This window comes from Phyllobates terribilis, unplaced genomic scaffold (assembly GCF_046119375.1).
Source record: "Phyllobates terribilis strain yellow unplaced genomic scaffold, ASM4611937v1 Scaffold_2__4_contigs__length_985480577, whole genome shotgun sequence".
Classification (NCBI taxonomy): domain Eukaryota; kingdom Metazoa; phylum Chordata; class Amphibia; order Anura; family Dendrobatidae; genus Phyllobates; species Phyllobates terribilis.
The window spans coordinates 684,963,935-684,988,008 of record NW_027362762.1 but is presented as its reverse complement, the minus strand read 5'-3'; the positions used below and the strand labels follow the sequence as shown (position 1 = coordinate 684,988,008).

The 24,074-nt window shown below is 43.2% G+C and overlaps 1 protein-coding gene across 3 annotated transcripts in view; it reads right to left on the bottom strand.

The window, feature by feature from the left end:
* Positions 1-24,074, bottom strand: part of EIF2D (eukaryotic translation initiation factor 2D) — a 44,987-nt gene that overhangs the window by 1,687 nt on the left and 19,226 nt on the right. For all 3 annotated transcript variants that reach the window (XM_073666940.1, XM_073666938.1, XM_073666939.1), the window contains exons 5-14: positions 23,132-23,239; positions 21,773-22,008; positions 20,718-20,835; positions 18,963-19,008; positions 16,870-16,973; positions 14,825-14,977; positions 9,639-9,728; positions 8,939-9,034; positions 5,507-5,627; positions 1,065-1,239 (exon numbers count right to left, since the gene is read on the bottom strand). In XM_073666940.1, coding sequence (XP_073523041.1) covers positions 1,065-1,239; positions 5,507-5,627; positions 8,939-9,034; positions 9,639-9,728; positions 14,825-14,977; positions 16,870-16,973; positions 18,963-19,008; positions 20,718-20,835; positions 21,773-22,008; positions 23,132-23,239 — 1,247 coding nt within the window. The remainder of the gene's footprint in view (positions 1-1,064; positions 1,240-5,506; positions 5,628-8,938; positions 9,035-9,638; positions 9,729-14,824; positions 14,978-16,869; positions 16,974-18,962; positions 19,009-20,717; positions 20,836-21,772; positions 22,009-23,131; positions 23,240-24,074) is intronic.

Genomic DNA, 24,074 nt, shown 5'->3' with positions numbered 1-24,074 from the left:
ATAACAAAGGGAACATTTCAAGCATATCCTTGTACTCTACAATATTCCATTGGTAGGACTTAGCTTTGAGAGTGATGTTACATACCAATCACTGTACTGTCTAGGCATATTTATAAACCTTGAGAGAGTCTAGTAGAAAGAGGTCTATATATGTCATACATCCAATCAAGTGGAAGTTTGGTACTTAAAGGGAATATGTCAGCAGGTTTTTGCTATGTAATCTAAGAGCAGCAGTGGCTGAGAGAGCCTGATTCCAGTGATGTGTCACTTACTGGGCTGTGTGTTGCACTTAAAATAAACTCAGTCTTTTATCACTACAGGACTAGGTGTCCTGTGCCTCCTAGTCAACAGCTCTGTGTAACCCTCCCCCACCACTGGTTAGCAGCTTTATGCCTCTGCAAAGTGTACACAGAAAGCATACAATCAGTGGTGTGGGCTGGGTTATACACAGCTCAGTATTCTGAGCAGGGCTAGATCTGCAGCAGAGAAAACAGTGATTGTATAAAAATGATAGCATGCAGACTAGTAAGTGATACGTGGCTGGAATTAGGGTCTCAGCCCCTACATAGCAAAAACATGGTGATAGATTCACTTTAAAGCGTTACCAAACTTCTTTGCTGACAAGGGTAGTAAAAGAAAAGTTCGAACATACCTTAATGAAGTAGCAATTCAAAGTGGATATTCTCAACAATGGAATTTCTATGTAAATGAGGCTGCAAGGGCATCGAGGGTGGACCAATTTCCATCTAGTGCATTGATCCACCCCTGCTGGCTTGACTTACGTCAGTCCAGTAATGCTGATAACAGTGATGTAGCAGTGCTGGCAGAGAGATAAGAATGGAGGATTGGGCATATGCCCAGAATCACCCGCCCTTTGTGCACTTGCACTCTCATTTCCGTAAAGATTAAAGCATGACTTTCTCATGAATAGTCCAAACAACATCTTCCATTTGCAATTTTAGTTAGACTATAATGTGTACTGATGGCTTAAGCAAAAATAACTTTCCATTTTGGGTATTAAATTCTGCTAGTCCATCCAGTTACGGTGCAGACGTATTACTCACCAAGCAGCAACTTTCCAATGTGTGACAACTGGTTGCCCTGAATCTGCACCTGGACTCTATCTTTTGCTCCTGGAAGTGGAGTGCAGGTGGCACTGGCCTGGACCCTTTGCTGTAGCTGGCTGGCAAACGATGAGGGGTCTAAACCGTACAATTCTAGATTCTTGATAATTGATACCTGCATCAAAACAGTTAAATATGATGTCTGTATTACAATGTGCTAAAACAAAGATAATTGTACCAATGGAAAAAAAAATGATAAGACCAAAAGTCATCTATTTTTGCTCAAAAATATGCTTTAAAGTGGGATTCCAATCTTTCAGATAGGGAGAAACGGGAGACATAAGACTTGAATACCCCTTTATTAGGCAGTAATGCTGTAGTACTAACAGCAGTATGGAATTTTAGCAGTCAAGTTGTGTAGTGCTATAGTACATAGATAAATAAATTATGGAATATCTAATCTAATTTTATGTGATATACCAAAACAAAGTAGCAAGTATAAAGGAAATAACACATGGTTTTCTAATTTTAAAAAATATAAATCTTAAAATTGTGACATGCATTTGTATTTAGAACAAACAAATCAATTTTGTTACAAATCAAGCCAGACATGTCACTGTAAGTAAGGATCACCAAGCTATGACTTGTCTACTTTGAACACATCATACGAAGAGAAGAGCAATCACTGGAGAAGGACATCATGGTCAGAAGAATAGAACAAAGCAAAGAGAAAGACCAGCAACCGATGGCCTGATAGTATCAAGATAATGGCGGAGAAGAGCCTGGTGGACCTATCTAGGCTAGCACAAAATAGATCTTCATACAGAGCATTCATCCATCAAGTCGCCATGACTTGAGATTGAGCCAAAGGCCATTAAATAATAAGAGTCTCCAGAAGTCACATAAATAGTAAATTGAGACCACTTGTGTGTAAGGTATTCTCAGTATAACTACAGATGTTCTGTGAAGGCCTCAGAAGATTTTTTTAAAAAAACATTAGGGATCAAACAGCATCATGAAAACCAAGCAACACACCAGAGTAAAGCAGGGTTAGGGTATAAAAAATAACCAAGCTCTGAATATCTCATGGAGCACTGTTCAGTCCACCATTCAAAAATGGAAGGAGTATGGCACAACTGTAAACCGACCAAGGCATGGCCGACCACCTAAACTGACATCTCAAGCATGGAGAGCATTAGAAAAGCAGCCAACAGGCCCATGGTCACTCTGGAGGAACTGCAGAGATCCAAACCTCGGGTAGGAGAATCTGTCCACAGGACAACTACTAGTCATATGCTCCACAAATCTGGCATTTATGGAAGAGTGGTAAGAAGAAAGCAATGTAGGGGACAAAGACAGGATGTGGAAGAAGGTGCTCTGGTCAAATGAGACCAAAGTAGAACTTTTTGGACTAAATGCAAAACGCTATGCGAGGTGGAAAACTAACACTGCACATCACCCTGAAAACACCACCCTCACCATCAAACATGGTAGTGGCAGCATTATGCTGTGCGGAGGCTTTTCATCAGCAGGGTCTGGGCAGCTGGTCAGAGTTGATGGCAACATTGATGGAGCTAAATACAGGGCAATCCTGAAGGAAACCTATTAAAGGCTGCAAAAGACTTGAAACTGGGACATAGGATCATCATCCTTCTAGCAGGACAACGACCCTAAACATACTGCCAGAGCTACAATGGAACAGTTTAGAGCAGGGGTCTCAAACACGCGGCCCGCGGGCCGCATGCGGCCCCTGAGGCTGCTTTATGCGGCCCGCAGGCACAGACCCCTTGACGATCCCGACCTGGTCCAGGAGGAGCCGCCGACAGCAGCGCTGAATTGCCACACAGAGACCGTCTCCCAGCACTGCATTTCCAATGCCATTCCAATGCCAGCCGCTGGCCAATCAGAGGCCAGCAGCTGATATCTGCGTGTCGGCGCAGCGAGTATGACGTCATTGCCATATACAGATGTCAGCTGCTGGCCTCTGATTGGCCGGCGGCTGACATTGAAAATGCTGTGCTGGGAGACAGTCTCTGTGCGGCAATGCAGCGCTGCTGTCGGCGGCTCCTCCTGGACCAGGTCGGGATCGTCAAGGGGTCGGACTCTGTGGTGCCTGTGGGCCACATCTGCAGGAAGGACAGGTGAGAATCATCTTTTTTTTTCTATTTTATGTGTGTGAAGAACAGCACAGGGGGCACATAGCCACAAGAGGGGACCTGGATGGGGCACATAGCCACAAGAGGGGACCTGGATGGGGCACATAGCCACAAGAGGGGACCTGGATGGGGCACATAGCCTCAAGATGTGGACCTGAATGGGGCACATAGCCACAAGAGGGGACCTGGATGGGGCACATAGCCTCAAGATGGGGACCTGGATGGGGCACATAGCCTCAAGATGTGGACCTGGATGGGGCACATAGCCACAAGATGGGGACCTGGATGGGGCACATAGCCACAAGATGGGGACCTGGATGGGGCACATAGCCACAAGATGGGGACCTGGATGGGGCACATAGCCACAAGATGGGGACCTGGATGGGGCACAGAGCCACAGGATGGGGACCTGGATGGGGCACATAGCCCCAAGATGGGGACCTGGATGGGGCACAGAGCCACAGGATGGGGACCTGGATGGGGCACATAGCCACAAGAGGGGACCTGGATGGGGCACATAGCCACAAGATGGGGACCTGGATGGGGCACATTAGTACAAGATGGGCGCGAGGATGGTGCACATAGCCACAAGAGGGGACCTGGATGGGGCACATAGCCACAAGATGGGGACCTGGATGGGGCACATAGCCACAAGATGGGGACCTGGATGGGGCACATAGCCACAAGAGGGGATCTGGATGGGGCACATAGCCACAGGATGGGGACCTGGATGGGGCACATAGCCACAAGAGGGGATCTGGATGGGGCACATAGCCACAAGATGGGGACCTGGATGGGGCACATAGCCACAGGATGGGGACCTGGATGGGGCACATAGCCACAAGATGGGGACCTGGATGGGGCACATAGCCACAAGATGGGGACCTGGATGGGGCACATAGCCACAAGATGGGGACCTGGATGGGGCACATAGCCACAGGATGGGGACCTGGATGGGGCACATAGCCACAAGATGGGGACCTGGATGGGGCACATAGCCACAAGATGGGGACCTGGATGGGGCACATAGCCACAGGATGGGGACCTGGATGGGGCACATAGCCCCAAGATGGGGACCTGGATGGGGCACATTAGTACAAGATGGGCGCCAGGATGGGGCACGTTGCCACAGGATGGGGACCTGGATGGGGCACAGAGCCACAAGATGGGGACCTGGATGGGGCACAGAGCCACAAGATGGGGACCTGGATGGGGCACAGAGCCACAAGATGGGGACCTGAATGGGGCACAGAGCCACAAGATGGGGACCAGAGCCACAAGATGGGGACCTGGATGGGGAACATTGCCACAGGATGGGGACCTGGATGGGGCACATAGCCACAGGATGGGGACCTGGATGGGGCACATTAGTACAAGATGGGGACTTGGATGGGGAACATTACTACAAGATATTTTCCATTATTACTATATGATGCTAATTGTAAGACAATATTACTGTATGTGGCCAATTGGGGGAAATAAAATTGTAAAAAAAATAAAAAATAAAATAAAGCATGAAAAAATATTGGGCACTAAAAATGCTGTTTTATATGTAAACTAAAGTAAACACAAAAAAGTGCACGTTTATTATCGCCACATCCATAACGACCCAAGCCATAAAAAAATAAACACGGCAAAAATGTTCAAAAGGTGTATACAAAAAAAATGGTATCACTAAAAATGTCACATTGAACAAAGAATGCGGCCCCCCAAATTCAAATTTTTTCCATGTGCGGCCCATATACCCAGCCGAGTTTGAGACCCCTGGTTTAGAGCAAAGCAGATTCATGTGTGTGAATGGTCCAGTCACAGTCCAGACCTAAATCCCATTGTGAATCTGTGGCAAGACATGAACATTGCTGTTCACAGACGCCTCCATCCAATCTCACTGAGCTAGAGCTAGTGTGCAAAGAAGAACGGGCAAAAATTTCAGCCTCTAGATATTCAAAGCTGGTAGAGACAAACCCCAAAAGACTTGCAGCAGTAATTGCAGGGAGAGGTGGTCATACAAAGTATTCACTCAGGGGGGCTGAATACAAATGCATGTCATAATTTTCAGATTTATATTTTTAAAATGTTTAGAAAACCAGGTATCATTTCCATTACACTTCACAAACACTTGCTACTTTGTGTTGGTATATCACATAAAATTCCAATAAAATACATTTAAGTCGGTGGGTGTAGCGTGGAATGAATACTTTTTCAAGGCACTGTATATGTACATATACATAGCATATATGGCCTATACTTTTAAATCATTTTATTTTAGTTTTCAGTCAAAATCACCTTTTTGTTTGAACCCCTTTGTGCCACACTGATTTCAATGGGTTCAATGTTCCCTTTCCGAATAACTGGAGAGCACCCAGGGAAGGTCACTTGATGTGAATGTTGCATTCTTTCCAAACACCTAGGGAGAAAGCACATGCCAGATAGAGCTTAAATGGGTTATACCAGGTTTCCATAATTATACGCTACCTATATATGATAGGGGGATGGCACCCTCACTAATCCTGAAAATGAGGCTGTAAAGGGCCCCAAATGAATGAAGGAGTCAAGCATGCAGACATCTGCTCCATTTAGTCACCGTTCATATACCTACTGTGGGGAGGATGGTATTGCGAATGCAAAAAATGCATGGATGCAAGTGAGCAGTGAAGAAATAATTTGACACCTAAAATATTGCTGGTGAGGTAGATTATACACTAAACATGCTGGAGGGGTTCTTTAAAGAGGACCTTACATTGAATTTTTTTTAAATATAACCTGAGTACCTCCTCCAGTTGTGGCTTCTCCACTGAATCCACACAAGTTTTTATTTTTTCTTCGGTGTACGCTGCAAGTTTTCTCTTCAACCAACTGGCCGTGTACTACAGAACTTCTCTATGGTGTTTGCTTTTTCTCCTCTATTACAGAAGTTCTGTGGGATCTGCCCAGTTGGTTGATAGAAAAACGTGCACCATTATTACTGGAGGGTAAAGCTTTGGAACAGAAGTTATTCACCGAATAACGGCGATCACAAAAAAAAAAAAAAAAGTGTGCCCGCGGTTTTCAATCATTTCTCTCTCATCTGACATGAGAAATGAAGCCCCCCGAGCCCCCTGGTACCTCTGTCGTCCTCCGATCTCCCCCGGCATCTTCCTGCAAAAAAAAAAAAAAATGACGGGCGCATGCGCAGTGCGCCCGCCGAGATCTGCCCTGTAACAACAGGGAATTTTCCCTATTGGTTCATTTTGATCACTGTGATAAACCATATCACAGTGATCAAAATAAAATAAAAAATTAATCAAACCCCCTCTTGTACCCCCGTTAGGTAAATAAAAATTATAAAATACTAAAAATATATTTTTGGTTATGATTAGGGTTAGCCCAGGGCTAGGGTTACGCTTAGCCCAGGGCTAGGGTTACGCTTAGCCCAGGGCTAGGGTTACGCTTAGCCCAGGGCTAGGGTTACGCTTAGCCCAGGGCTAGGGTTACGCTTAGCCCAGGGCTAGGGTTACGCTTAGCCCAGGGCTAGGGTTAGGATTAGGGCTAGGGTTGTGATTTTTTCAAAAGTACAGAAAAAAAAATGATGACGATATGGCGACTAGTGTTGAGCGCAAGTGCTCGCTACTTGAGTTTGCATCGCGGGTGCTCGAGTGAGATGCTCGAGTCCTCGCCCCGCATGTTTCGTGGTTGTTACACAGTCAAAAAAAAAGAAGATGCGGGGATTGCCTGCCATTTCCAAAATATCTTTTTTTGGGTGTCTAATAACTGTGAAACATGTGGAGCGGGGACTCGAGAATGTCACTCGAGCACCCTCGATACATGGTGCATACCCGAGCACCTGATGCGAACTCAAGTAGCGAGCACTTGCGCTCAAGACTAATGACAACTTATTCAATATGATGACCTAATGTTATCAAATTCTGTGTCATTCCTCTGGGTTCAAAATGTTCACTATACCCCTTGATAAAATCCTTGAGGGGTGTAGTTTCCAAAATGGTGTCCCTTGTGGGGGGTTTCCACTGTTTAGGCACATCAGGGGCTCTCCAAACACAACATGGCATCCGCTAATTATTCAAGCAAATTTTACATTCAAAAAGTCAAACGGTGCTCCTTCCCTTCCGAACCCTGCCGTGCGCCCAAACAGTGGTTTTTCCCCGCATATGGGTATCGGCTTACTCAGGAGAAATTGCACAACAAATTTTGTGGCCCATTTTCTCGTTACCCTTGAGAAAATAAAAAATTTGGGACCTGAAGTAAAATTTGTCTGAAAAAAAGTTAAATGTTCACTTTTTCCTTCCACGTTGCTTCAGTTCCTGTGAAGCACGTGAAGAGTTAATAAACTTCCTGAATGTGGCTTTGAGCACCTTGAGGGGTGCAGTTTTTAGAATGGTGTCACTTTGGGGTATTTTCTGTCATAAAGGCCCCTCAAAGTCACTTCAAATATGATGTGGTCCCTAAAAAAAATGGTTTTGTAAATTTTGTTAGAAAAATAGGAAATCACTGGTCATCTTTTAACCCTTATAGCTTCCGAACAAAAAAAAAAATTTGGTTCCAGTATTGTGCTGATGTAAAGATGACATGTGGGAAATGTTATTTATTAACTATTTTGTGTGACATATCTCTCTGATTTAAGGGCATGAAAATTTAAAGTTTGAAAATTGCAAAATGTTCGTCAAATTTCCGCTTTTTTTGCAAATAAACGCAAGTGATATCGAAGAAATTTTACCACAATCATGCAGTATAATATGTCACGAAAAAACAGTCTCAGTATCAGGGGGATCCGTTGAAGCGTTCCAGAGTTATTACTTCAAAGTGACACTGGTCAGAATTGTAAAATTTGGCTTGGTCATTAAGTACATAATTGGCTCCGTCCTTAAGGGGTTAAACATTGGTAGGTAGTTTATGGTTTTGTTTTTTTTCTGGAAACATTTCTGATGAACAATAGCATGACAAAGCTGAAAGTGTGTGCAACATTACTACTTCTACGTGTGAACTTGGCCCAACTGTCAGGGTTTTACAACATTTCTTTTAAGTAGCATGTCACACTCCTTTACCTTAGATCCTGAGGACATGGGTAGAGTTATTATGGCAATGTCACCATCACTTGTGCATGTTGGAGACACAGTGCTGCTTCAGAAAGAAGCAATTAAAGGGATTGTCCGGACTTCTGGTGAAAGTATGCAGCCACTCTATGTGACTGCAGACTTGTGAATCCTTACAGAATGTGCAATACAAGTCAGGATTCTCCAGTGTCACCGGTCACAAGACTTCAAGTATGTCATTTGCATTCTTCCGGCCACATTCAGACTAGACGTGCGTTGCCTCGCTCAATTCACTTGTATTCATATATGTAATTGCATGTAAGAAAATCTCATACTTGCGGTCACGTGACCACCCGTTCTCACCGGCGATAACTGAAATTCTTAATGGCGTATGGTACACGCACTTTAAGGATTCAGAAGTCTGCACAGCATGTTTTCACCACAAGACCGGACAACCCTCTTAACTATCATATTACATTAATATTAAATTATCACTGTGCATGTAAAGAAAATGAAGGGATATGTCCTAAGTTGCACAGATCTTTCCAACTCACAATTCAAGCCCCAAGACCAACACAGGTAAACGATTACAATTACTATAGGCAATAAGTAAAGAAACCTTTACCAAGAAAAGAAAAATCATCCGGTTAATACATCGAATCTGCTTTTAAGGTTTAATTACAGACTTTACCTTGTGACCAGGTCATCCCATTTGAGATGAGTGATGTCATTCTGCTCAGATTTATCCAGCAAGCAGTCACATATCACAGGGTTAACTGTCACAAAGCTGTAGGGGCAGAGGAAAGACTGATCAAAACTACCACATGGAAAACTAAATCCTGCTGGAAATTACTAGTGGAAAAAACCGAAGCCAATTAAAGGGAATCTGGCAGCAGGTTTTAGCTGCCTCATCTGATAGCAACATAACGTAGGGAAGGAGACGCTGATTCCAGCAATGTATCAGTTTACTGGGTGCAGCAGTTGTGACACAGAGTTCTTAGATGTAGCAAAGCTCAGAAAGCTAACTCTGCCCACATCACAGCTTTCTGTGTACATGGTAAAGTGACAGTCAGCTGCTAATCACTGCTGGTCTAGCATGTAAGTGAGACCTAGTACAGGCAGTGATAATCTCCTGGTGATAAAACACTCATTGTATTAAAACAACAGCACACAGTCTAATAAGTGACACATCTCTGAAATCAGTGTCTCAGCCCCGACCTCATGCTGTTGTCGGATTGCATAGTGATGTAATCTATAATGGAATATGTAGACATATACGCAGATTGTACACAGTATGTAAAGACTATAAAGAGTTGGGACAGGATTCTTTTTATTCCAATAACTGTGCGTTACACTGGGGGACTCTGAAGGAATCTTTTAGAGACACTCACTTTCTGTTTTCTGGGTGGACAAGTTCATTGGTCTTGACATAAGAGATGACCACATTTCTGACATCACTCGGAGTTAGCAGGACGCCTTTTCTACAAAAAAAGCAAACAAAAAAAAGGAAGAATTACATGTGGCCATTCCAAGTAAGCGTCACAATCCACTACGTCTCTTCACTCTACATTTATACAGTAATATTTAGTCAGCAAAACTTTATTTCAAGGCATGATTTGTACTGGGGAAAAAAACAAGCGGCTTTTGGAGGAGCATGCCCTAAAATAAAATAAGCACCAAGTACCTGTTAAATCCCCATCACTGCAGCACTCCCGCCAGTCATTGTATACTTGTTCTGTAGATGTTAGATTGCAGCCAATCAGTGGCATCTGCAATGTGAAAACTGATTGGCTGCAGAGGTCAGGATGTCATAACTTCAAACAGGTAAACAAAGATGGCCAGGGAGCACCGGAGTGTCAGCAGTGGTGCAGGAGACTTAAAAGGCAAGTATTTTTATCATTTTATCAGATGCCCCTCCAAACCCACTCAGACTTGTTTTCCATTTCGGCTAATTGTTGGAAGGGCAAAATGAGATCCTACCCCCTATTACCCGGAAAGTGGGCTCAACATGCTACAGTAATGGCTCATCGAGGACAATCCTTCAACTCAGTAGACACTGAGAGGCAGAAAATGGACAGAAAACAAAAAGAAAAAGACCAAAATGATGCAGTTGCAATGGGGCTGCACTACCAGTCCCAGTGATCACTCTAGTGACTGATGGACCCCCATTAAACATATAATGGTGGAAGATCCTTATTTTGGATATTGCTGGAAATACCCTTAAAGGGAATCTGCCACCAGGTTTTTACCACCGAATCTAAGAGCAGCATAACACAGAAACAGAGACACTGATTCCAGTGATGTATCGCTTACTGGGCTACTTGCTGTAGTTTTGATTAAAATCAGCAGGAGATTATCACTAGAGAAAAGTAAACCTATTGCCATGTAGTCCTCCAAAATCCTGAGTTCTGTGTAACCCCGCCCCCACCACTAATTGTCAGCTTTCTGCCTATGCACAGTGTACACAGAAAGCTGCCAATTAGTGGTGTGGAAGGGGTTATACAAGGCTCAGTATTCAGAGATCTGCTAGATCTGCAGCAGATAGAACAGTGATATCAAAACTGCAGCAAGCAACTCAGTAAGTGATACACGGAATGAGGGTCTCTGCCCCTACATCATGCTGATCTCAGATGGAGTAGCAAAAACCTGGTGACAGATTCCATTTAATTAAAAGCAAATCTTTCCTTGGAACTATGAATACTGGGCTGCAGAAAAATGTATCATTTGTTCACAACACCATTACCCCAAATGTAAAGTGCTATAATGGTATTTATACTCTATTATTAGGTATTTATGGTATTTATACTCTATTATTAGGGGGACAGACAGGGCAATCTGTCACAAAGACCGGGATCGCCGAACGGTGTGCTGCCTCCCTGGCGCTCGAGTCCGGCACATCGCGGATCGGGTTGACAGGTTACTGGGTGGGGCTGGCGAAGACCCAGCGGTCATGGTCCACATCGGCACCAATGACAAAGTGAGTGGTAGATGGAGGGTCCTTAAAAATGATTTCAGGGACCTAGGTAGGAAGCTTAGGGCAAGGACCTCCAAGGTAGTTTTCTCAGAAATACTACCAATCCCGCGAGCCACACAGGAGCGCCAACGGGAAGTTAGGGAGGTGAATAAGTGGCTAAAGAGTTGGTGCAAGGCAGAAGGGTTTGGGTTCATGGAGAACTGGGCCGACTTCGCGGTCGGCTACAGGCTCTACCGTAGGGACGGGCTGCACCTCAATGGTGAGGGTGCAGCGGTGCTGGGGAAGAAGATGGCTAATAGGTTGGAGGAGTTTTTAAACTAGAGATGGGGGGGGGGGAACCAAGGAAATAGGTGGGATGTGAGGCAAGCAAGGGGGAAGGGGAGAAGTGAATATAATGAGGGTGGAGAGGGGGGTGGGGATAGTACAGTTAGATCGTTAGAGAAGAATAGGATGCTAAATAACCCCAAAGTTTTATCTTGCATGCTGACCAACGCAAGAAGCCTGACCAATAAGGCGGATGAGCTGCAGGTGCTTATATCGGAGGAGAGGTATGACATCGTAGGTATAACAGAGACTTGGCTAGACGATAGCTACGACTGGGCGGTAAATTTATTAGATTATAGTTTATTTAGAAGGGACCGGAAACAGGGGAAAGGCGGAGGAGTCTGCTTATATGTAAAGTCATGTCTAAAACCCAGACTAAGGGAAGATATAGGAGAGGGAGAAGAGGGGGTCGAGTCCATGTGGGTAGAGATAGAGGGAACTAAAAATAATAATAAAATATTACTGGGGGTCTGCTATAAGCCACCAAATATAACAGAGGAGAATGAGAATCTGCTATTAGGACAAATAGACAAAGTAGCAAAACATAATGAAGTGATTGTAATGGGGGACTTCAACTACCCGGATATTGACTGGGAAACAGAAACCTGTAGATCTCAGAAAGGAAAAAGGTTCTTGACAAATATCAAGGATAATTATCTCTCCCAACTAGTGCAGGAACCAACGAGAGGGAAGGCCGTGTTGGACTTAATATTGACTAATAGGCCTGATAGAATAACTGAGGTACAGATAGGGGGGCACCTAGGTAATAGCGATCATAATATTATCGACTTCAAAATGCCCTTCAGTAGGGTTATCAATAAGGGAACAACAAAAACATTAAACTTTAGGAGGGCGAAGTTTGATCAGCTGAAAGAAAACCTTCAACTTATTGACTGGGACAAAGTTCTTAATCAAAGGAATACGAATAGTAAATGGGAAACCTTCAAAAGAATTCTGAATACTCAGTGCGAGAGGTATATACCGTATGGGAATAAAAGGGCCAGAAATAAGAGGAAACCAATATGGTTGAACAAGAACGTAAAAGGGGCGTTAAATAGCAAAAAAGAGGCATTCAAGAGATTAAAACAAGAAAACAGTAAGGAGGCACTAATGTGTTACAAGGAAAAAACGAGAACCTGCAAAAAACAAATAAAAATAGCGAAGGAGGAAACAGAGAGACGTATTGCTAGGGAAAGTAGATCAAATCCCAAACTGTTCTTTACGTATATAAATAGTAAAAGGATTAAATCGAATAATATTGGACCGATAAAAAGTGAGGAAGGCAAAATCATAGAGAAAGATGAGGATAAAGCTAATCTATTAAATAATTTTTTTTCGACAACTTTCACAAAGGAAATCGAACTAACAGGAGAAATGAGAAGTGACAAACTTAATCCTCCACTAAGTATGACAAATCTAACCCAAGCTGGGGTACAGAAACGCCTCAGTAACATTAAAATAAACAAATCACCAGAACCTGATGGCATACACCCACGGGTACTAAGGGAACTAAGTAATGTGATAGACAGACCGTTATATCTTATATTCAAGGACTCTGTTGAGACTGGGTCTGTGCCACTTGATTGGCGACAGGCGAATGTAGTGCCAATATTCAAAAAGGGAGCAAAAAGTAACACCGGAAACTATCGGCCGGTGAGTCTGACGTCCGTTGTGGGCAAAATTTTTGAAAGCTTCATTAAAGAGGCAATTACGGAGCATCTTGATGCTAATAATCTTTTAATCCCGAACCAACATGGATTCATGAGGAATCGCTCCTGCCAAACAAACCTGATTGACTTCTACGAGGAGGTTAGCTCTCGAGTAGATCAGGGGGAACCAGTGGATGTCGTGTATCTCGACTTCTCAAAAGCGTTCGATAGCGTGCCACATAATAGGTTGGCATACAAAATGAGAATGATGGGGTTGGGGGAAAATGTCTGCAAGTGGGTAGCTAACTGGCTAAAGGATAGAAGGCAGAGGGTGGTTATAAATGGAATATACTCAGATTGGGTAAGCGTCACTAGTGGGGTACCACAGGGGTCTGTACTAGGCCCAATGTTATTTAATATCTTTATTAACGACATAGTCAACGGGATAAATAGTAAAATATCAATATTTGCAGATGACACAAAGTTATGTAAAACAATTAATACAAAAGAGGACAGTGCAGACCTACAGAGGGATTTGGATAAGCTGGGTAGGTGGAGCATTAAATGGCAAATGAGGTTTAACGAGGAGAAATGTAAGGTTATACATATGGGAAGGAGAAATGGAAGTCACCAGTACTCACTGAATGGGAAATCATTGGGGAATTCAGAGATGGAGAAGGACTTGGGCATCTTGATTGATAGCAAACTAAATTGGAGTGCCCAAAGTCAGGCCGCTGCTGTAAGGGCAAACAGGGTAATGGGATGTATCAGAAGAGGTATAACTGCAAAGGATGAGAACATTGTTCTTCCACTGTACAAAGCACTGGTCAGACCACACTTGGAATACTGTGCTCAGTTATGGGCCCCAATATATAGAAAGGATATAAATGAGCTTGAAAAGGTACAAAGGAGGGCAACAAAATTAATAAAGGGAATGGAGGGACTGCAATACCCAGAGAGGTTGGCAAAACTAGGACTATTCAGCCTGGAAAAGAGAAGGTTGAGGGGGGACATAATAAATGTGTACAAATATGTTAGGGGACAGTATAGAGACCTTGCCCGGGATTTGTTCAAAAGGAGGGATATTACGGTAACAAGAGGGCACTCACTAAGACTGGAAGAGAAAAGGTTTCAGCACCAGCATAGGAAGGGGTTCTTTACGGTAAGAGCAGTGAGAATATGGAATTCACTGAGTGAGGAGACGGTAATGTCGGATTCACTAAACCAGTTCAAGCGGGGACTGGATGCATTTCTAGATACCAGGCAGATTTCTGCATATACTTAAAAATAGAATAAAATAGTAGGTTGATACAGGGATTTATTCTGACTGCTGGTTTCAGAGTCGGGAGGGAATTTTTCCTCAGGTGAAGATTGGCTAAATCATTTGGGGTTTTTGCCCTCCTCTGGATCAACTTTAGCAATTACAGAACTAACAGGTCGAACTTGATGGACGCAAGTCTTTATTCGGCTTTACAAACTATACACCTCGTCTGCCCATATGCACAAATAACATTGACATCTTTAAAAATATATTTCATCTCTTCTTAGGAATGAAGCGATTAACTTATTTTAATAATCCTGAACACGTCAGACCCAAGAACTGTATTGCTTGGTAGATCCTGCCCCTTACTTGTGTCCCGACTCCTGGAACAGAGGCAACATCTTGGCAGATATGCCATACAGGGAGGTAATCTCAGGAGGCTGATACAAGTGCTCTACTCCACCACCCATGTCTTCTGCTGAAGCAGGCGACTCTGAAACTGGGGCGACGAAAGATCTGATGCTGACAAGAAAAGCAAAATGTGAAAAATTAGCAATTTTTGCAACAACAAAGTAGTAATATACCATATATGGACAAAAGTATTGGGACATAGTACACTCACAGGAGATCTTATGACAACCCATCCTAAATTGTGAGGCAGTAAAATGGAGCTGGTCACCAATTTACACCTAAAAACAGCTTCCTCTCGCCCAAGAAGGTTTTCTGCAAGATTTTGGAGTGTCTATGGGAATTATTGCCGAATCATCCAGTAGAGCATTTGGGATGTCAAACACTGATGTTGGGTTAGAGGGCCTGACTCACCATCTCTCTTCGAGTTCTTCCAAGGGTGTTCGATGGAGTTGAGGTTAAGGCTCTGTAAGGGTCAGTCAAATTATTCCACACCAAACTCACATAATTAAGTCTTTCTGGACTTTGCTCTGCACCCTGGTGCACAGTCATGTCAGAACAGAAGAGGGACTTCCCCAAGCTGTTCCCACAAAGTTGGAAGCAATCATCCAAAACAGCAAGATTTTCAATCACTGGAACCAAGGGGCCAAACCCTGGAAAACAAGCCCATGGCATTATTTCCAGACCATAGTTTGGTGGTGTCATGCTTTACACCTTCATCCAACACTTGGCATTGTGCTTGGTGACTTAAGGCATGCGGCTGCTGAGTAGTGTTGAGCGAATTTGTTCGGAATTTCAAATTTGGGTTCGTGTTCGGGGTTCCGGCTTGTTCGCGCCAAAAATCAGCTCCACCCATGAAGATTCCCGATTTGCCACGCTGCAGATAACATCTGAGTGACAGCGTGGCAAATCAGGGATGTTCGTGGGCGGAACAGATTTTTGGCGCGAACAAGCCGGAACCCCGAACACGAACCCAAATTTGAAATTCCGAACAAATTCGCTCAAGGCTACTGCTGCGTCAGGGAAACCCATGCCAAGAAGCTCCTAGGGCCCAGCTTTTGTGCGGATATTAATCCCAGAAGAGGGTGGGAACTCTGCAGATATTGAGCCAGCACAACTTTGGAAACTTTTATGCACTATGTGCCCCAGTAACTGGCTCACACAACTGCTAACAAACCTCTTTAAAAAGAGTAGAGTGGGCCATACTATGCTCTACAGGAGCTGAGGAGTGTATCATAGTGTTCTGCAGCAGAACTGTATAAAACTGCAGCTGCTGAACAACCCCTTTATAAGTAGATAAATTGGCGTGCACTCTGTCATTAGGCGAGGTGCAGATGCAATGGACTGGTGAGCCCAAGACAATGTACATACGTCCACCTAACAAACTTGGAATTTTTTTCTATGATTTTGTATGATTTGCTTAATTATTGTTTAATGTGTTATTTTCCTATGTAATTTCACGATTAATTGATCATTTTCACGTTGTACTCATCCAATTATCCTCTCTTTGCAGTAGCGACTGGATTGAATAAGGCCAATTTAGGCCGAAACGTCCCAATATATTGTCGCCACCCATCACTGGTCTGATTAATCTGATTTATGCTGTATCAATAAATTACACTTTATCACAACTAAGAGAGTGCGATGAATTAACGCTAGTACAACCCCTTTATAAGACAGAGAGAACACATGAGACCAGTCAGTGCTTGTCACAGGACAGGCTCCAGAAACAGCTATCTGGAAGATAAACAGCTAAGTGGAATAGCCACACATCACGAGACAAGCTGCAGTACCAGGTATGGCCACTAGTATGGACGAGCCACTGCGTCTGTGTAATTAATGAAGGGGTTGTAGTGTTCGCAGGTACACGAAAGCCCCTTCACTATGTTGATTTGTGGGGGCCCTGAAAGTTAGACTAGAACATTATTGGGCTATCCTACAAAGAGCCCATTAATAGTCTTGGTGAAGCCTTTTTAACATGCAGAATGTGCTGACTTCATACTTACTCTGGGTGTTTCCAGTCTACCTCCACAATACTCTCCACTCCTTTACTCAGCTCCTTTACCTGCAGGATCTTACGTTGCTGCATAACCTGTAAGAATCTGGACAGCTGGAAGAAGGATGGGGTACAGATGAGTAAGAGGGGAAACACAACTACCACTTAACACATCATATTCTGCTGGGACGGGATGTCTAATATAATGGTGTACAGATTGATTTAGTGCAGCGGTGCACAACCTTTCTAAGCTCAAGGGCCACATTGTCATACTGACCAATCCGGGGGCCACACTAAAAATTAAAGCGGTATTACCTTCTGTGACATATATGGTATATCGAAAGGATATACCGTAAATGTCTGATAGGTCCAGGACGTTTATCTCCACCAATCTGCACTCTAAGGCAGTGTGCACACCATGAGTTATTGGTAAGTTTTTGTAACTGCAACAAAAACGCAGGGTCTTACAGTTCCAGCACAATGGATGGAATTTATAGACGTCTCATTACCACTGTGTGTGTTTCAAATTCGCATCATGTCAATTTCCATCCCTTGTAATAATCTAGTTGCCCGCCTTAGAACTGACTAACTTCTGAATATCCTTTGTAAAATGTGGAGACCAAAACTAGATCCCATATTCTAGATGTGGCCTCACCAGTGATTTATAAAGGGGTAACAATACGTTGGGATCACAGGATTTTATTTCTCTTTTTATACATCCTAAAATCTTGTTTGCTTTTGCAGCTGCTGCTTGACATTGAGAACTGCTGCTCAGCTTACTTGTAACCAGAATACCCAAGTCCTAGAAATAAAGCAGCTTTATTTCAAGCATCACAGACCGAAAAGAGATAAACCGCAGCATTAAAACTGCACTCAAAAGCGCAATGAAAAAATCAAGAAATTTATCTAATTGGCATAGAAATACTACAGAAAATCTGCAGGTAAAAAACTCACCAAATACTCATCGTGGGAACATACCCACATGGTACATTCACAGAGTGTATTTGGTGAGGATTGAAAAATAGATTTGGCTCCTAAATCCACATCAAAAACTGCATCAAATACTCCATGAATGAGTTTCTGACTGAATCGGATAGCTCTTTGAGTGTACAGTGCTGTTTTTTTCCATGTTGTTTTGAACATTTCCCAGTAAAACTAGTAGTAAGCTTATTCACAGAGTATTATAAGCATTTTTATCTGGATTTGCAGTAAAATCCTCTTTTAGATTTTTCCTAAAATTAGATACCCACCAGTAAAATTCCTCCATTTTTTTGTTTTACTGTCAAGTAATTCAAATTTCTTCAGACAGCCTGTTTTCAATGAAGGAGAACCTGCCTGTCTCAATAAATACTTCTGTATCCTATGAAATATCAATTCTGGAGCATCTTTTCTTAGATCTCCACAGTGTCCAATTACTCTGTTATTCCTCATGGAAATGTACAATTACCCGTTAAAAATAGGAAAACTGGACGAGTGCGTATAGAGTACAGAGAGATTACATAAATTTGCTATAAGAGAGTCTGGGAGAGTTTAAAGAGGTGGCCCACTACTTTGACATGGATGGCCTCTCCTTAGGATAGGTTATCAATGTCTCATCGGCGGGGGTTAGACACCCGGCACCCCCGCTGATGAGCTGTTATTGGTGTTGGCGGCCGACGGCTAGAAGAATTGACTTGTGGAGATGGCCATCATCTGACAGTAGTCATAGCTTTGTATTGCACATCCGCCTCCTTTTCAAATCAATAGGAGGCGGATGAGTAGTACCCTGCCATGGCCACTACCAGAAGACGGAGCAGCTCCGCAATAAAGCACTTCCGGCCGGCAGCTGCAGACACCCAATAACAGCTGATCAGCAGGGGTGCCGGGTGTCGGACCCCGGCATGATCAGTCGTTGATGGTCTATCCTACAGATAGGTCATCAATGTAGAAGTAGTGGACAACCTCTTTAGTGCAAGCTTTGATGGGAGCTATAATTTGAGTTATATTTTGCACATCCATTCGCTAGATTAACAACAAAAAGATGTAACGTATTTTAATGTTTGAAGTTGTCTTTTCTCCAAACTTTCTGATGAACAGAGCAAGACTGTATTCTGGTTACCATACCTTTTTGTAACTGGACTTCTTTATGTCCACTTGCTGTCCTTCAGGGCTACAAAGTAAATCAATTAACAAAAGTGATGTATAAGACTATGATATAAAAAGGTAGAATAATGTTTTCTGGCTTGGAATACAGCCCAGGCATTTGGCTCTTTAGGTCACTGGTCCTACAGGAAGGTAAAGCCAGATTAGGCCAAACAAAGGGCTAATCATGATAGTAAAATAATAAATCAATTTATAAAATACGTTCGTTATCTAATGAACTTGGTTTGTTTCCAACTAAATGTTTGGCTTAGCAGTGTAGCTCCATGCTGCTGATTCACTGAGCAGTGTAGCTCCATGCTGCTGATTCACTGAGCAGTGTAGCTCCATGCTGCTGATTCACTGAGCAGTGTAGCTCCATGCTGCTGATTCACTGAGCAGTGTAGGTCCATGCTGCTGATTCACTGAGCAGTGTAGCTCCATGCTGCTGATTCACTGAGCAGTGTAGGTCCATGCTGCTGATTCACTGAGCAGTGTAGCTCCATGCTGCTGATTCACTGAGCAGTGTAGCTCCATGCTGCTGATTCTCTCTGCTACACAGGCAGGCAAGCAGAATCACCATTCCTCTGTGTGCTGTGTATTGTGCTCATCATAGCTATCATTGATGGTTTCATTAGTACTATTTTGGGGTACTTGACACTTTTTCATCTGGTTTAATTCTATTTCTTTGGGAGGTTAAATGAAAAAAAAAAAAAACAGCAATTTGGCATTGTATTTCTCTCAAAAACCACAGTATCACGTTAATTTATAAATATATTTTTTATAAGCCGGGACATTACGAACTTGGCAATAAAAATATGTAGATTTTTTTTTTTTTTTTTGGGGGGGGGGGGGGAGGTTCAATATGGTAAATACTGCAGATACCCATCAGAGGGTGGTATATAAAAATAGACACCGTCCTGTAAAATGGTATGAAAGCCTTAGTTTGATTCCCCTTTGACTCACATTAGTCTCCAGGTGATGAGTATTCTCACATGATGAAGTATGTGATATTTGGTGCCTGACATGGTGTCTTATGATTTTGGTTAAGATATTAGACCCATGGTATGTTAAAGGCATGGTTAACTTTGCCAGACAGCATTAATGAGAAAAGCTTTTTGTTCTTATGATGTAACCTTTTTATGTTGTATAATCTTCAATAAAACGAGTTTAAAAAAAAAAAAAGTAGACTTTTCTGATTGTTTTATCTTTTTCAAAATAAATAGAATCTGTAAACTTTTTTTCCTATTTTTTTTAGTCCTACTATGGGACTTGAGCATCTAACCAATTGTATAATACACTGCAATACTTCTCTGTTGCTGTTCATTATACTTGTCAGTTTTGGACTGACAGGCAGCTACTTGGCCTTGGCCCCTGCCTCTGACAGGCCCTAGCATGCTATGTACATGCAGACCCCTAGGTTATTGTTAGGCCTCCAGCTGCATTGATCAGTGACAGCACTTATACTGGAAATTGTGCCAGAAGCAGAGGAATTAACTAGAGCGCCACAACCTCTTTACTATAGTTTCTAATACAGCAATATCCATAAGCATGTGGCAGCGCCTGGTACCATGCCAGAGCTGCAGTACCAGACACAGCAGCAGTACCAGACACAGCAGCAGTACCAGACACAGCAGCAGTACCAGACACAGCAGTGTGTACTGTAATGAGCGGTCTGTAACCTATATAAAACTTTCAAAACCTTCCCAACAACATTACTGAAAGTATGACAGAACTCACCAACAGGAGAAAAGATGATTTCGCAGGAAGGTGCTTGTAAGTAGGGGAAGGTCTGACTTCTTCACTTTGTACCTCAAAGCATGGAAGAAGCACTGGTTTAGTAAGTTGTCCATGGCATCTACAGTGAGATAAAAAGGAAAAAAACGTATGTGAAGTATGAATATGTCTGCTACTCATATTATTAAACTAATACAAAGGATAAATATATCCATTAGTTTTCAAATATAATTTCCGTAAACTTTTCTAATAAGCCGCTGGAGTTAGGGTTTACAAAGAGAACTTTCACCTCCTGAAAAACTTCATGACACAATTCAATATAAAATGAGTAAATGTAAAAAGTGTATCAATGATTTACAGATGAAAGCTCAAGCCCTTTAAGGGATGGAGGCTGAAGGTGGGCTGTTCACTGTGTTATTATTTTGACAGATGTGTGAAACTTCCGGCCTCTGAGCTGGGAGCTACAGCCAAATAGGAGGGAGATTTGGTGCTGCATATAAACATTGGAGATCTGTATCTATCTTACTTCATACTGGATGTACTGATATCTGAAGCAAAGTAAGATAGAATCCTGTGTATTATTGAGCAGCAGGAGAAGGCAGCTAAAAGAAACAGCTACAAAGCTAAAATCTGTCACAGCTTCACCTTGTGGACGCCGTATGTAATGAGACAATCAGATTAACCTTTTAGAAGCAGCTATGACCCCATAGTAGTGTAATCCTTTATAAGCAGCCTATTTCCTTTTCTATGACAGTAAAGCGGATCATACACGTGAGATAGATGTACCCTCTCTCCTGACTTCCCAATACACAAGAGTGCTCATTGGGGGCATGTCTTAAGGCTGCTCTGCATAATTACACTGTGAATAACGCCACCTTTGTAAAGACCATGAAAATTAGCACTGAATAAAAGGGTCCATATCTATGGGACTGTATGGAAGATTAAATTTTGACCTAGTGACGGGTTCCCTTTTACAGATTATACCAATGAGCATTTGTTTTAAGCCAAATTTGAAATGCTTATGTCTATGTGGAGCAGGGGAAGGGGTAAATGGTTACCTTGCGGGGAAACGTGACAGCCTTCAGAGTCCTGCGTTTCCTCTCGGTCTTCCTCTACTCCAATGTCTTCACCCTCCTGTGGTGTATCAACTGCTACTTCAACCAGGCACAAATTTTTCAGTTGTGTTTCAGGTACATGGGTATCGGTCATGGAGTCATGTGGGAATAATGGTTCTGGTGCAGCCTCTGTCTCCACTGGAGCAATGACTGGAGGACCCGACTTGTCACCATAGGCCCTGCAATAATCACATACTAAAAAGTAAGCTTATACATAAAACCCAGCATCAGTGGCGTAACTAGAGTCTGATGGGCCCCGATGCAAGATTTTGATCGGGGTATATGTCCCTTATCCTGGCCCCATCCTGGTATATGGCCCTGGTAACACAACAATCAGTGTTTACATTGAGATAATAAGATTTATATTGCATAAAAGGCCACCATCTACACAGCCCGGAGGCACGACTGCACGTTTCTGCTATATATCCTTCCTACTAAACATCGCACAGACTGTGGACACTACTAAATAAATGCACCATTATAATCAACCAAAAGATTTTTTTGTCCTTATGTACCATGTAGGGTAGTGCTGGGACGAGGCACACGCATATGTTCTGTGTCATAGGAGACTGCTAGTGCCTCGCCTGCTGCATCATCATCTTCAGAAACAGCAGCCTGAGCCCAGCACACTGTCACAGACTCACCCGCAGACACCGGAGTCACAGGCAGAGGCTGGAGGGGGCAGAGCCCACCGTGCCCGGCTGCTTCTACACTGTGCAAGTGCAGGAACACAGGGCAGGCGCAGCTCCTCTCTCACTGGTAGGAGTCGGCTACTACTATATCGAGCCTGCCGGGCCCGGTTGCAACCTCTTCGACTGCCATCGTTACGCCCCTGCCTAGCATGGTGACTGCCAGCCTTGTGGCTCATTCACAACATTTTCTTTTATTCGGTACTTCACTCTCTGTATTACAGCACAAACACATTAGGAGTGCTGACAATCAGGGCTGTGGAGTTGGAGTCTGTGTCTATTTTGGTGGAGTCGGTATAAAATGGACCGACTCAGAATTTTGGAAAGTTATGAAATGTCCTATAAATGTCTGTTCTGTTCCTGATTGAGGATCTGGGCTTTTAGTTGAGATGAATCTGTGCTGCACTTTATGTACACGCTCAGTAGTGAGGCTGTGCTGTGGAGGCTGAGTCGTGGAGTCGGAGGTAGGGAAATTGAGGAGTCGGAGTTGGTGGTTTGGCTTACCGACTCTACAGCCCTGCTCACAATTATAGCTTTATGGGTGACACATAAGCCTGATCTAGCCTGAGTGTACAGCACAGCGGTATTTTAGTAAAAGTGGCCACTTTCTTACCATAGTTGATCTTTGTATGTATGTAAAATGTTGAAGCCTTTCCCCTTCATTCCAGATGCCAACATCTCTCTTGTAGACATATTGGCCACACCAATTGCTACAGGAGCCCTGCACAAAAAAATAAAAGATAAATAAAAAATGCAGTTGTTGAGCACTATGCCCAGAGTAACTAAATTGGGGTGAGGAAACAGTCATAGCTATGTTACAAATCGCAATATTGCACATAAAGGGCCACTCTAGATTTGTTGTATTCAAGCAGCAAATGTTATTATGTCCAGGACACAAGATTGAGCGGCTAATCGCTTAAAAGGGAATCTGTCATCAAGTTTTTACAGCCCAATCTGAGAGCAGCAAGATGTAGGCGCAGAGACCCTGACTACAGTGATGTGTCACTTATTGGGCTACTTGCTGCAGTTTTGATAAAATCAGTTTTATCTGCTTCAGATCTACCGTTTCTCTGAATGCGGAGTCCTGTATAACCCCACCCACACCACTGATTGGCAGCTTTCAGTGTGTACTGTGCATAGGCAGAAAGCTGCCAGTCAGTGGTGGAGGTGGAGGCTATATAGAGCTCATAACCATACTGGGCTGCATGCAGCCCGGTAAGTGACACATCGCTGGAATCAGGGTCTCTGTGTCTATGTTGTGCTGATCTCAGATTAGGTGGTAAAAACCTGGTGACAGTCCCTTGAACCCCTTCCCACATGGCAAGTTGTCTTTTTTGCACTTTTGTTTTTTCCAAGAGCCATTGTTTTTTATTTTCCCGTCAACAGATGTATTAAGGCTTGTTTTTGCAGGATAAATTGTAGTTTTGAACGACACCATTTATTTTACCATTTGATGTACTGGAATATTGGGGAAAAAACTCCAAATGCGGTGAAAAAGTGAAAACCGCCCCACAATTCTGCACGTCTAAAATCTGGGGTGCGTCTCGCCACTAATC